The 15,424-nt window shown below is 42.7% G+C and overlaps 1 protein-coding gene across 2 annotated transcripts in view; it reads left to right on the top strand.

The window, feature by feature from the left end:
* Window positions 1-15,424, top strand: part of NDFIP2 (Nedd4 family interacting protein 2) — a 59,967-nt gene that overhangs the window by 32,860 nt on the left and 11,683 nt on the right. Inside the window, exons 3-4 of one of the 2 annotated variants that reach the window (XM_070751306.1) lie at window positions 695-831; window positions 9,084-9,143. In XM_070751306.1, the coding sequence (XP_070607407.1) occupies window positions 695-831; window positions 9,084-9,143 (197 nt within the window). The remainder of the gene's footprint in view (window positions 1-694; window positions 832-9,083; window positions 9,144-15,424) is intronic. The other variant, XM_070751307.1, reaches the window with a different exon arrangement.

Genomic DNA, 15,424 nt, shown 5'->3' with positions numbered 1-15,424 from the left:
CAATATTAAAACAGTTAAAAACCCTTATTATAAAACCAAACATACGTTTAAGTTTAAGTTTAATCAGATTTGTATGCCGCCCCTCTCCGCAGACTCGGGGCGGCTCACAGCAATAGCAATACAATGTAAGACAAATCCAATATTTAAATTAATTTAAAAAACACCACAAATTAAAACCAATCATACACACTAGTGTACCATGCATAAATTTTATAAGCCTAGGGGGAGGGAACATGTCAATTCCCCCATGCCTGACGACAGAGGTGGGTTTTAAGGAGCTTACGAAAGGCTAGGAGGGTGGGGGCAACTCTGATATCTGGGGGGAGTTGGTTCCAAAGGGTCGGGGCCGCCACAGAGAAGGCTCTTCCCCTGGGTCCCGCCAAACGACATTGTTTAGTTGACGGGACCCGGAGAAGACTCACTCTGTGGGATCTAACTGGTCGCTGGGATTCATGCCTCATGCTACATAAGTAAGCTCCATTTCATGTTGAATATTAATGTATCTTAAATAGAGAACTATGGTTGGGGGTCACCACAACATGAGGAACTGTATTAAGGGTTCGCAACGTTAGAAAGGTTGAGAGCCACTGCTGTAGAGACACAATGAGTGGCAGAGAATTGCCAGCTGTGTCTTAACTGGATTTAGCCCCTGCTTGTATATTTCCACCCGTAAGCGTCTCTTATTGTTTTACAGAAGCGGAGTCGCCCAATGAATTTTACCCAGTGCCGCCTCCCTACAGCGTAGCTACCTCTCTTCCCACTTACGATGAGGCGGAGAAGGCCAAAGCTGCAGCAATGGCAGCTGTGGCAGCAGAAGCAGCAGCCCAAAGAGTGAGTAAGCAGTTTGTGCTACGTAATCGCGTACTTTGGAACCATAGGTCTGCGTGCCGAGTGCTTTTCCCAGTTCTTCTGTACCTTTGCATAGGTTGTTTCTTTTTTTTCTTTTTTTAAGGAAACATATTTCTTATTTAGGCGTGGAAGACTTTTAATCACTTTGAAACTTGATCTCTGATCTCACCGAATAACGATCTTGCTTAGCAGCAGAGATCCGGGGCTCAGTTGGGGTTGTAAACTGAGGACTACCTACTTGTACGCTGCACTTGCCTATAATGGTAACCACCCAAGCAAGTGCAGCGTACAAGTAGGTAGTCCTCAGTTTACAACCTCAATTGAGCCCTGGATCTCTGCTGCTAAGCGAGATCGTTATTCAGTTGAGTTTTGTCCCTTTTTACGACCTTTCTCGCCCCAGTGGTTAAGTGCATCACTGAAGTTGTTAGGTGTGTAAGTAACACAGTTGTTGAGTAAATCTGGGCTGCCCCATTGTTTTTGCTTGTCAGAAGGTCTCAAAAGGGGATCTATTTATTTAATTAATTGATTTATTATTAATTAATCATATGACCCCCAAGGACACTGCAACTGTCCTAGGTCCATGCCAGTTGCCAAGCATCTGAATTTTGATCATGTGACAATGGGGCTGTTGCAATAGTCCTAAGGGTCAAAAACAATCATAACTCCCTTTTTTCAGTGCCATTGTAACTTTGTCACTAAGTGAACTATTGTAAAGTCGGGGATTACCGGTATTTAGAAACTCAGTGCAGTGGTTTTTTTCAGACTTTGACAAGCAGCAGTGATAGTCTCCCCCCTCCCCCCTGAATTCCTGACAGATTTCTGTAGATCAGCGGTCCCCAAACTATGGCCCGCGGGCCACATGCGGCCCACTGAGGCCATTTATCCGGCCCGCGGGTGAGTGACAGGAGCACATCTAATTTTCCATGAATAAAATGCGGTATTTTGTTAGTAACTAATATCAATCATCAAAAAAATTGCAAAAGTTTTTTTAAAAAAATTGTCATCCAGTTACATTCATTTTCTTTTACTTAAATTCCCTCCTCAAAAAAGTGCAACAACCAATTATATTTCTAACTTATTAACCATTATGCCAAAGTGCTTCCTTCTTTCTTTATACATTTTTCCATAAGCCAAGAAAACCTTGTATAGCCAATCAGATGTTAACAAAAGAAAATTAAAAACAAAACATAAACATATATGAATTTCAGACTTCTTCCCCCCCCCCCAAATAGTCCATTTCTCCGTACTGAAGGAGCGGGTCCAGCAGTCACATGGGTTGCTCATGTCCAATCCGGTGGAACTGAGCCTAGTATTAAAAAAGCTTGCCGGATCCGCCCCTTCCCCAGAATTCGCTCAGTTCGCATATCCTGCGGTTGTATTGTGATAGCTCGTTCAACATTCTAACACCTTCCCTTCGATCTTTCCTTCAAAAAAGTAGTAAGATTTATTGTCTTTATTTAATTACTTGCACTAATTGCGCCAGCCGTTTAAAAGAAAAAAAGAAAAAAAGCGGCTCGGCTTTTTTCCTTGGGAGAAGTTGCGGTTTTGTTTTCCCCCGGCGGTTTTGCCGGTTACGATTCCTGCGGCCGCTTGTGGATTCTTCTAATCCTTTGGCCTGGAGGTCCTGGTGCAAGTATTTACCATTGAATTAACTGTTTATTTATTGTATACAAAATATTTAAGGGCTTATAAAATACCTCCTGCGGAGTGAGACGCCTTATAGTCTCCTGGACTTAGTCGATCGCTTTTCCCTTAAGAAATTCTACGGAGCGATTTTTTCGGCGCGAAGGCCTTCGCGCCCTTTTTTAAAAATCTAGGCCTCTCGTGTTGGCCTTCTGCCAGCCGCGTAGGCCTCAGTCCACCGCGTGGATCCGGGAGCGGGCCTTGGGGGTCCCAGGCTAAATTCTCCACCGGCTAAGCCTCCAACCAGAGTGCCTTGGTTTACTTAATTACTAAGTTTAGGGAGGCTGGCCCCGCTGGATTTGGGGGCACGAACTCTGGGTTTGCCCAGATTGTCCTCACGTTTCAGCAGCTTCGAGGCCTCGAAGCAGGATCCATTCCTCTTGGGAAGTCCTTGAAATCTTCTCCTTATAATTTAGTTATTGGCTCAGCCTTGTCTTCTGTTAATTGTCAGACTATGGCTACTTTTCCCAAGAGAGGCACAACTAAAGGTCCCAGAGAGGCCAGGCCTACAGGCGATGAGATTACTAGTATCCCCCAGGCCTCTTCCTCCTCTTCTCCAGGGGCCCGCCCCTCGACCAAGGTCACCAGGGCCGAGAAGAGAAGGGACCTAGCCCTACAAAAAATTCATGACAAATCAGCAAAACGTTTGAAAGTGCAGGCCCAAGTAATCAGTAGTCAAGACCCACCAGAGGCCTCTAGTCTGCCTCCTTCTGGGGTCCCTGTGTTATCTCTGGATGAGCCAAACCTAGACAGACCCCAACCTAACCTATGGGGCATAGGTCCAGAGGAACCAGATATTATTGAAGATTCCCCCCAGCCAGGATCCTCCCAGGCCTTTAGGGATTCTTCTGCCATTTCTGCTGATATTTCCAGTTTACCTCCTGAGTTCCAATCTATTTTTGCTGTGTTGTCCAAAGCCATTGATGCCAAACTCTCCACCATCAATGAGCTTCCTTTACCTCTTCCTCCTTCTCGTTCCTCCCGCCCCTTGGGTTCTTCCCCAGCGGTCAGAGCTCCTATTCAGGATGATTCAGAATCCTCCCAGGATGAATATGAGGATGTAGAGGAGGATGAAGACCCCTTTCAGGGCTTATCAGAGGATGAGGAATCCCAAATAAAAGTCCCCCCTCCAATTACTATTTTTCCTTCTCAACTATTCAAATCTCTCCTCCTCAAAGCTAGAATTTCTACGGGATTAGCGGCCCAGGAGAAACAAGCCTCCACTTCCACTGATCCCCCGGAGGAGAATTTACCTTACTTCACAGAGGAACAGGAGGATAACGAGGTAATTCCTATGCCTAAATTGTTTAAAGATGCTTTACTCAAACAGTGGGATTTTCCAGCCTCTGGCCTTAATCCCTCCACCAAGGACAGAAAGTTGTATAAACTCTCCTCTTCCTATGAAGAGCTTCTATCTTTTCCCAAACCAGATGAACCTGTCAAGATTCTTCACTCGGCAGCGGCTGTGCCAGGCGAGGCGGAGGAAGTCCTCCGTCCTGAGGACAAGCGCATCGAGCAAATGCTCAAAAGAGGATTCTCCGCTGATTCCTGGGCCATTAAAAGTTCTGCAGCGGCCTCTTTCTTCTCCAGAGCCATGCTGCTGTGGCTTCGCCAACTTCAACAGCACATTCCTCCCGATGACTTGAGAGGTCAACAAGACTTCAACAAGGTCTTTGCAGCTGCCCAGTACGTGGCTGATGCCACCTTGCAATCTACCAGATTTTCTGCTAAGTCTATTGCAGCTTCCACAACGGCAAGAAGACTCCTATGGATTCGCCCTTGGCAAGCGGGAGTTCGCCAAAAGTGGCAGTTATCCCAGGGCCCCTTAAAGCGCGACCTTCTCTTCGGTGATCTTCTGGATCCACTCCTCACGGAGACCACGGACAAGAAGAAGGTTTTGGGTCCAACCACGAAAAAGGTTACCAAAACGCAGTCCTTTCGTCGCCCAGGGCGCCAGCAAGATCAAGCGGCTTCCTATCAGAGATCTCCAGGTCAGTATTCCCCCCGCTTTCGTTCCCAAGGTAGGAACTCCAGGGGTAGAGGTTTTCGTTTCCAAAGGGGAGCTTCCTCTAACAGGGCTTCAAAAAAACCTAGATGGTAATCTTACCTCCATTCCCATAGGGGGTCGCCTAGCTCATTTCGCTTCTAATTGGCGTCTCACCTCCAAGGACCCTTGGGTCATTGACACTGTTCAAACAGGCCTTCTTTTAGAATTTATTTCTCCTCCCCCTAAACGTTTTATTTCCTGCCCTTCTCCCAGGTCATCCTCAGATTGTAACCGTATGGAGGAGGCCATTTCTCATCTATTGTCCATCAGAGCCATTCAACCGGTCCCTTCCGGTCAGAAGGGCCTAGGTTTTTACTCCATCTTATTTATGGTTCCAAAGTCCTCCGGAGGCTGGAGAGCCATTTTGGATTTAAAGAAACTAAACCTATTCATCAAATATAGGAAGTTTAAGATGCACTCCTTGTCTTCTATTTTGGCCGCCATTCACTCGGGAGATTTCATGGTCTCCTTAGACCTCACTGAGGCCTACCTTCACATTCCCATAGCCAAATGCCACAGAAAATTTTTACGTTTTTCCTTTCAAGGCAGGCATTTCCAGTATAGGGCGATGCCTTTTGGACTTTCCTCGGCCCCTCGGGTCTTTACAAAGCTCTTGGGGTCCCTGGCGGCCTATATCCGGGCGTCTCCCATCCACATTTTATGTTATCTTGATGATATTTTAATTCATGGGAACTCCCTAGAGAGAGTGAAAACAGACCTTTCTGTCACCATGTCAGTCCTTCAGGACCATGGGTTTTCCATCAACTTTGATAAAAGTCACCTCCAACCTTCCACTTCCATTCCTCACCTGGGATCCATTATTGATTCAAAATCTGCCCAGGTTTTTCTCTCTCCCGAGAGAAAACTCAGCATAGTGGAGTTAATTTCTAACATTTTATCTAATCCTTCAGTATCCATAGTTACTCTATCTTCCCTTTTGGGGAAGATGGTGTCATGCATAGGCATCATTCCCTGGGCTCGCCTTCATGCTAGGGAACTCCAGTGGCTTCTGTTGCCTTTTCAGAGATCGGGGCACAGCAACTCAAATCGACGCATTGTCATCCCACTGAGTGTTCGCAGATCCTTCAAGTGGTGGAAGTCTCCGGCCATGGACAGAGGATCCCCGTTCAGGTGCCCGGATCAATTTGTCATCACCACAGATGCCAGTCTATCGGGATGGGGCGCCCACGCCCAGGGGATGATAGCCCAGGGCACGTGGTCCCCGGAGGAAGCTTCCAGGCCAATCAATTGGCTAGAGTTAAGAGCCGTTTCCCTGGCTCTGAAGCATTTCTCTCCTCGCATTCCCAACCGGCACGTTCTCATTCTCACCGACAACATTGCCACAAAAAGCCATATCTGCAGACAGGGGGGCACGAGATCCAAGGCTCTCATGAGGGAGGCCCTCAAGTTGGGCCTTTGGGCGGAAAAACATCTCCAGTCGCTCCTAGCCGATCACATCTCGGGGAGTCTCAACGTCCAGGCGGATTGGCTATCCCGAGCGACGATAGACCCAGGAGAGTGGAACCTCCATCAAGACCTGTTCCATCAAATCACCCTCAGATTCGGCCTACCAGTTCTGGATCTCTTCGCGACCAATGCGAACGCCCAACTCCCTCGCTTCTATTCCAGATTTCCATCCCCGGGAGCGGAAGCAATCAATGCCCTCCGGAGCCCATGGCCTCCAGGCCTACTCTACGCATTTCCTCCAATTCCAATCCTCCCGGACGTGATTCACAAGGTCCTCACCGAGAGGGCCCGAGTAATCTTAATCGCCCCTCATTGGCCCCGCCGGCCCTGGTTCGCGGATCTCCAACAGCTGTCCGTCCAGGACCCTTGGCGACTCCCCGTTTCGGGGGATATGCTGCGGCAGGGGGCCTCTTTCCATCCAGACCCGGAGTGGTTCCACCTCACCGCCTGGCTGTTATCAGGAGAGATTTAGAACTGCGTGGGCATGACTCCGATTCAGTGGAGGTCATTTTAAAGGCCAGAAGGGGCTCGACCAATCGAATCTACGACCACACGTGGTCCAAGTTTCACCAGTGGTGTCTACAGGAAGGTCTCTCCCCTCTGTGCATCCCCATACACAGAATTATTTCCTTCCTTATGCAAGGCTTCCATAAAGGGCTTTCCACCAGCACCCTCCGGCGTCATCTGGCAGCCATTTCATCTGTCCTAGGGGGTCCCCGCAGACAGCCTCTCCGATCCCTCCCTGAAGTTCAGGAATTCCTCAAGGGCATAGCCAACCTCAGACCTTCCAAGGTCCACAGGTATCCATCCTGGGATTTGCCACGGGTTCTCCATTCCCTCACGCAGGCACCATACGAACCCCTAAAATCGGCGTCCCTCAGGTACCTATCCTTTAAGGTAGCTTTCCTGGTGGCTATTACCTCTGCCCGACGCATTTCGGAGCTGGCTGCCCTCTCAATCAGGCAGGACCTTTGTCAATTCCATCAGGACAAGGTAGTCTTGCGACTGGACCCCACCTTCTTACCCAAGGTCAGTTCCATGTTCCACAGATCTCAGGATATTGTCCTACCTTCCTTCTGCCTCCAACGAGACCATCCCTTGGCAATTAGATGGCACACCCTGGATCTCACCAGAGCGCTGAGAATATATATCCAACGCACAGGACCCTTTCGGAGGTCAGAAGCACTTTTTGTAGCCTATCATCCCAGAGTCATGGGGGCAAAAGTGTCTTCAACAGTAATAGGCCGTTGGATCAGAGGGACTATATCTAAGGCCTATGAGTCGGCCTCCCTCTCAATTCCAAGGAACATCACTGCGCATTCCACCAGGAGCGCAGCCACCTCGGCCGCTTGGGCGACTCAAGCCCCGTTGGAGGAGGTCTGCAAAGCAGCCACTTGGGCCTCGCCAAATTCCTTCATCAGGCACTACAAAATTGATTCTTATGCTTCAGCGGACGCTGCCTTCGGCAGAAGGGTACTCCAATCCGTTATCTCTCACGATAGCAAGCTAATCCCACCCTAGGGACCATCTATTGGGTATGTCCCATGTGACTGCTGGACCCGCTCCTTCAGTACGGAGAATAGGCGTTGATTGCTTACCTGAACGCCTCTTCTCGTACGGTGAGCGGGTACAGCAGTCACTTCCCGCCCTTGTATGTGTTTTCTTTACCTTTCTATACCTTTCTTCCTCTAACAATGAGAGTTGAACACTACAGAGCTTCACAACTGAGCCTAGTCTATGGATTCGCGAATTCTGGGGAAGGGGCGGATCCGGCAAGCTTTTTTAATACTAGGCTCAGTTCCACCGGATTGGACATGAGCAACCCATGTGACTGCTGTACCCGCTCACCGTACGAGAAGAGGCGTTCAGGTAAGCAATCAACGCCTATTCCATTTTGTTTTTTACTTTAAAATAAGGTTTGTGCAGTGTGCATAGGGATTTGTTCATAGGGTTTTTTTAATAGTCCGGCCCTCCAACAGTCCGAGGGACAGTGAACTGGCCCCCTGTGTAAAAAGTTTGGGGACCCCTGCTGTAGATACTAATGGGTTGCATTTACTCTGATAATGTCCACAAGTTAAAGTGCCGCATAATTATGCTACATCAGGGGCTCAACTTCCTAAAACAGACAATAGAAGGATTTACACAAGTTAGCCCAGAGGTGAGCTACTGCCAGTTCACACCACTTTGGGTGAACCCGGTAGTTAAGATTCTGCGTGGTTTGGAAAACCAGCCAATCCCACCATTGGCTGCTCCTGCTTGTTTTTTGACTTGTTTTCCAGGTGGGTTTTTTTGGTCCAAAAATGGCTCTGACAACAGCCCCAAAACAATCCCAAAAATGGGCAGGATGGGGCCAGCCAGTGGTGGGAATAGCTCAACCGACTGAATCCTACCTCTGCCTATGAGGTGAGTGGCCGGAAGGTAGGGCTGGGTGTGATGAGTGATGTCACCTACCCAGTCACATGACCAATGGGCCATGCCTACCGAGCCAGAGAACTGGTTGTTAAGTTATTCAAGCCCCACCACTGGGTTAGCCCCTTTTATTTAATCTATGATGCAAGTTACAGGTTCTAATCTATAATTGCTGTGCATATTGTGTTAACAGTAATATTTTTATAATATTGTATATTGTATACTGTCCAGGCAATCTAAGAAAGCATGTAATAATATAGTATAATCTTGTATGGAGAGCAGTAAGCAGTATTTTTAAATATATTTCATTAACTAATGAATTAATATTAATATTTCATATTGCTATTAGATTATATTTCCTGTAAAGCTCTTATAAAAAAAATGCAACAAGTCATTTGCAAATGCTTGAGCAAAATTCACTGTATGTGTTTAATAGGAATAATTTACCACTATTTTTTCTTCCCCAAGCTTTGAATTAGCGGGTTTCTTTGTCCTTGGTTTAACTTCATTGTATCTTAAATTTTATTTAAAAAGTGAGATTGAAGGGATAGAATTTTAACATTTTGACTTGTACAAAATGATTTCACACACGTTTAGTTCTTCTGTCTTATTTTCTTTACATGCTTAGCACGGCCATTTTAGGGAGTCTAGGAGTCTGTTTGATGAAATATTCCTGAGTCCACCAGAGGTATGGTTCCATAATGTGAAGTTTAGATTTTGCAGTGAAGTTTATTTATGACAAATTTTTAAAATATATTTTAAAATCTCTTCCTTTTCTAAATAAAATTACACTCCCAAATGAATTATAATGCTGTCGTAAAAGAAGGTGTTTTATGTTGCAGTTCTGTTCATTTCTGTTTGGAAGTGTCTTATTGCATGCAGTAAGATTATAGTCCCAATAAAATAAATACCAGGACACTGATGGATTACAATATCTCTTGGATGCTATTTGTATTTTTTTCCTTTTTTCTATTATTTTTTGACTGTTCTAATTATTATTATGATTGTTCGCCACCCAGGCTCGCTGGTTTGAGATAGGCAGCTAGACAAATTGAATAAATCAATAAAATCAAAAATAAAATCAATAAAATCAAAAGTAAATATCAAAGGACAGTCCTACATAGATTTATTTAGAGGTAAACTGCACAGAGCAGGGTAGGGCATAGTTCAACATATTATGCATGGGTTAATTTTTGTTTAAATGGATATTTATCTCTCTTTTTTTTTAAAAAAAACACGTTTTTATTAGATTATAGAATAAAATACAAAAATATGTGAGCAAATAAGAGGATACAATGGGGAAGAAAGGGGGAAAGAAAAGTGAGGAGGGGAGGAATAAAAAAAGAAGAAGAAAAAGCTTTATTTCTGACTTCCTCTGTTGCAGTAGAATGAAGCATTAACCTCGAACCTCAACTTTTTTAATTTTCCAAAATAATATAAACTAGACATTTCTGTAACAACAAATCAGTCTAATTCATAAAACCCAAAATCAAAGTTTCATTTTTTTCCCCACCTCAAGCACAAAAGTCCAGAATCACAAAAGAGCTGAAAACATTCTTTCCTTTGATCAAAATGTTCAATTTAGCCATCTCTGGCAATGCCATCAAATTCTGTAGCCCATTGTCTATGGTGGGAATTGAAGCATCCTTCCATTTTGGGGTGTACAGTAAGTAGTCTTGCTGCCAACAACGTATATAAAACCAAAGTTCCATTTTTTTGTTTTTTCTAAGTCTTTTTCTATTAAACCCAGAAAAGTCTCTGGCTTTATCTCCATCTTCATTTGTAAGGATATTTAGCTCTTATAATTATGGAGAGGCATTTTGCTTAAAAGGCCAGGCTCCATGAATGAGGTAGTGTAGGTCATCCACACTCCAAAGAACTCATCTATTTATTATATACTGCTCAAAAAATAAAGGGAACACTCAAATAAGAATGAATGAAATATTCTCATTGAATATTTCATTTGCACAACTATTCCATTTGCACAATAGCATGTGAAATTGACTGTCAATCAGTGTTGCTTCCTAAGTGGACAGTTTGATTTCACAGAAGTTTGATTTATTTGGAGTTATATTCTGTTTTTTAAGTGTTCCCTTTATTTTTTTTGAGCAGTGTATATACTTTGCTTTGAATTTGATCCTCCCAAAAATACATTGGAGCACTCATTTGCCAACCTTGTAAAGCAGCCATATACCTTCTTTCAGAATGACAGGGTTGCTGTTATATATGAGCAGAGTAATCCTTGTTTACCAAGGTTGTGCACAAAGAAATGTTTAGATTGAGATTGGTTGTGAATAACTACTCAGCCACACACAGATACACTAACTTGAATTTAAGTTTACTTTGAGAAATAACATCTTAAGATAAACAACATAAAATCATACACATAATAAGTCAGAATAACAATCCAAATATTACCAAGTACAAAGTCTTTCTTACCAGTTGTCTTTGTCATGATCACTAAACAAAGATATCAAGCCTAAACACATTTTAGCTATAATATATAACTACAATACAGAGAGATTGCAGAGAAAATGCAGAGCAAACCTAACTGAGTAGCCATTAACAGTGAGTAGCCGAACAAAGAGGGACTCCAAAGACATAAGCTACGAACTCCCTCTTATGGCAATCTGCAATACCAGCAGCCAATCGATTACCAACCCAACAGTTATGGATAAAGTCCTAGCAGTTGCCTTCATCCTTTACATGTAGTCCTTGGCTTACGACTGTAGTTGAGCAGTCTGTTGCTAAGCGAGACAGTTACTAAATGAGTTTTGCCTCATTTTACAATTTTTCTGGCTACCTTTCTCTGCAGTCTTTACATTAGTGTCACAGTTTTTAAGTGACTCAGACTTCTCCCTTTGATTTTGCTTATCAGAGGGTGACAAAAAGTGATTAAATGACCTGGGGGCACAGCCAAGTACTTGAAGTTTGAGTGGGATTTTGCAGTGGTTGTAAGTGTGAAAAATGATCATCAATCACTTCTGTTAGTGTTGTAACTTTGAACAGTTCACTAAATGAACTGTTGTAGATCAATTAGATTAGATTAGATTAGATTTATTGGATTTATATGCCACCCCTCTCCGCAAACTCGGGGCGGCTCACAACAAAATAAAAACAATACATAATAGCAAATCCAATACCCACCAATCCAATTACAATTTAAAGCTAAAAAATTCATAAAAATTCATAACTGTACTCAGGGATTCTTGGAAGGAACCTAGGCACTTTAAGAAGTTTCCCACAGATGTTACATGATGCTTGAGCTGCCTCTTGGAGATCTAGTTGGAAGAATTTCTGAGAGTCTCAAAATGGGTGAACAGTGCGATCAGGCGGTAGGGAAAGCAAGTAGAATGCTTGGCTGCATAGCTAGAGGTATAACAAGCAGGAAGAGGGAGATTGTGATCCCGCTGTATAGAGCGCTGGTAAGACCACATTTGGAATACTGTACTCAGTTCTCGAGACCCCACCTACAAAAAGATATTGATAAAATTGAATGGGTCCAAAGACAGGCTACAAAAATGGTGGAAGGTGTTAAGTGTAAAACTTAACAGTAAATACTTAATGAACTCAATCTGTATAGTCTGGAGGACAGAAGGGAAAGTGGGGACATGATCGAAACATTTAAATATGTCAAAGGGTTAAATAAGGGTGAGAAAATTTTATTTTACTGAAAGAGTAGTAGATGCTTGGAACAAACTTCCAGCAGACGTGGTTGGTGAATCCACAGTAACTGAATTTAAACATGCCTGGGATAAACATACTGTATATCCCTTCTAAGATAAAATATACTATTAGGAAATAGTATAAGGGCAGACTAGATGGACCATGAGGTCTTTTTCTGCCATCAATCTTCTATGTTTATATTTTTAAGAACTAAATTGTAGCACCTAATGCCGATTAGAGAGCTTTTAAGTGTTAGAGTTTAGAGTTTAGTACAGTTGCTCCCTCTACTGATGTTTCCAGTACAGGGAGCAACTGAGGTCTGAATGAAATTGTTGGTGGGGACAAGGGAGGAACTGTTTCTAAAAAGAAATAAGGTTTCCAATACAACCAGTTTTCTAGTGGAAGGCGATTTGAAGAATGAATTGCTCTCCTTTGTTTTGGTTTATAATAAATCTATCTTGTTGTTGTTTGTGTAAATAATTTATTAAATTATTAGTTGTTTACCAGAATAAGGGATCAGATTCTACCATTCTGAAATATGTTAGCTTAATTATCAAATTTGTTTGACTTGGATTCTGCTCACTGTAATATCCAAGAAAAAATAGTGTAGTCTAATTAAATTACATGTGAAAATAGTTAAACTGTCCATAGCTTTCATTTTGATGATCCTAACCTTAATTAAATTACATATGAAAATAGTTAAAATGTCGATGACTGGTTATTATATTGATGACTGGTTATTTAATCTCAGTCATAAGTGAATACATCCTAGGATATCCAATTGTAAATTTCAGATGTGTGTTTCTCATTCTCTCATGTGCTTGTAATAATATCTCTACATTTTCATACATTTCTCATGCAATTTGAACCAGCAGATTTAAAGGGTCATATTTTATATATCATATATCAAGCCATATATATGACTTGATACGATTTTCAATAATTAGAGAATTCAGTGCTTTAATTCATTCTGAGACTACTGTTAAAATAATCAATTAAAAACTAGTAAAATCATTCTGTTACTTTCTATAAAATAATTAACATTTGTTGGCATATAATTTTGACTATCTCAATTTAGAGTTATAGTATTCCAATTCAGATTTTGTGAGGTTGAAATCTCTAAAGGTTTTGTTTATGTCGGTATTTTTGGAGTGTAGAAAGTGATACATGAATTTAATATGCTTTAAAAGATACTACTTCAACTTCTTGAAAATATTTTTAAAGAAATAAAACTAGTGTTTAAGAATAATTTCCACTTTAAAAAGAGACATATACTGAATGGATTTTTTTTAAAAAAACACCACCTAAAATGGCATAGCAGCTTACCTTGTTTCAAAGGATAAACTGCCTTCTTGTTAAATTATCTTGCATAATTCTGCTGAGTATTCATCTGCATGTTTGTATTTCAAATGAAAAACAGAGATTATTTTGGAAGAGTTGCAACTTCTATATTGTTGTGCTGTAAATTTTACTTCTTAGAAATTGCATGGAGATAAACTGCTTTATACAATTTATAACGGCGGGAGGGAGGCGCAGGGGAGAGAAAGCAAGTATATGGGGGCCTGCCTACACAACTTCATGTATCTTTTTAAAGGATGTTAGCACCCTCTAGCGTTTGAATATCAGCAAAGCATTCATTTTAGAATGTTTTCAGTACTTTGTGGATTGAATGTTGTGATTGTTTACTATTGTTGCATGTTTGGATGGCATGTGTTGTTGCATGTCTCAAAACTGGGGGATGTCAAATGTTAGTTAAGTATCAGTTGTATACTTTATGTATTTTGTAATTCATCAATGTTATCCTTCCCGTATGGATCATTTGCATGGCCCCCACTGAGGTCAACATGTGGATAAAAACATTTGGGTTTCATGGTTAATTCATTATCGGTTTGCCTTATAGAATATTTTCAGCAATAATTTTGTCCACCTTTGTATCTTATAGAATAATCTTAGCCTTTCTTTGGATACATTGTTTGCCCAATATATACACATCACGTTTTAAGTAAATACAGGCTTTCCCTCTGAATAGAAAAAATAGATATTCTTACATTCTTACTTGCTTTCCATTAAACATTATGGAAAAATGTTAATTGAATATGTCTAGTGAAATACTCTGCCAATGGAATCCCAGCGACCGATTAGGTCCCACAGAGTGGGCCTCCTCCGGGTCCCGTCAACTAAACAATGTCGGTTGGCGGGCCCCAGGGGGAGAGCCTTCTCTGTGGCGGCATCGACTCTCTGGAACCAACTCCCCCCGGAGATCAGAACTGCCCCTACTCTTCCTGCCTTCCGCAAACTCCTCAAAACCCACCTTTGCCGTCAGGCATGGGGAAACTGAAACATCTTCCCCTGGGCACGTTGAATTCATATATGGTATGCTTGTGTGTATGTATTTTAGTATATGGGGTTTTTTAAATTTTTCAATATTTTAATTAATTGGATTATGTATTGGATTGCTTTTCACTTGTTGTGAGCCGCCCCGAGTCTTCGGAGAGGGGCGGCATACAAATCCAAATAATAAATAAATAAATAAATACATCAGGCCAAAATAAAATAAAATAAAATAAAATAATAAATGGCACACATATTATAAATGGCAGCCAGATGTTACACCTTACAAAAATATACTTGCCTTTTTTGAATGGAGTACATGAAACCCATGATTATACTATGGATTAGTCATTCCTTCCTGCTTTCACATATTAAAAAAAAAAGAAAAGGTTTCAAGTCACTAAGTGAGAACAGTTAGATGTGTTGTTTTTTAAAAGTCTAGCGGCTGGCTTACCATTAGAAGAGGAAATCTAGAGAATCTTTTATTCCCTACAATATAATGTTCCTGAGGGGAATATCCCAAGAAAACAAACTACAGTAATACCTCATCTTACGAACCTAATTGGTTCCCGGGGGAGGTCCGTAAGGCGAAAAGTTCGTAAGCCGAAGCATTGTTTCCCATAGGAAACAATGAAAAATGAATTAATGCATGCAACGAACCCCCCCCCCCCCCGGCAAAAAACCGCCGCTGCCCGGCTGTTTCAATTGAAACAGCGGGGCGCTTCTCAACGTTCTCCCAATGCTGAACCCGGAAGTTCGGCAAAAGTTCGGGTTCGGGTGGCTGCCGAGAAGCCCCGCCGCCTGGCTGTCACCTTTTGAAACAGCCGGGGGGCTTCTCGGCGGCCTCCCGAACGCCGAACCCGGAAATTCGGGTTTGGCGTTTGGGTTCAGGAGGACACTGGGAAGCCCCCCGGCTGTTTCAAAAAGCGACAGCCGGGCGGCGGGGCTTCTCGGCGGCCTCCCGAACGCTGA

Source organism: Erythrolamprus reginae, chromosome 4 (assembly GCF_031021105.1).
Source record: "Erythrolamprus reginae isolate rEryReg1 chromosome 4, rEryReg1.hap1, whole genome shotgun sequence".
NCBI lineage: Eukaryota > Metazoa > Chordata > Lepidosauria > Squamata > Dipsadidae > Erythrolamprus > Erythrolamprus reginae.
The sequence above is the reverse complement of the archived record's forward strand: the minus strand, read 5'-3'. Positions and strand labels throughout refer to the sequence as shown.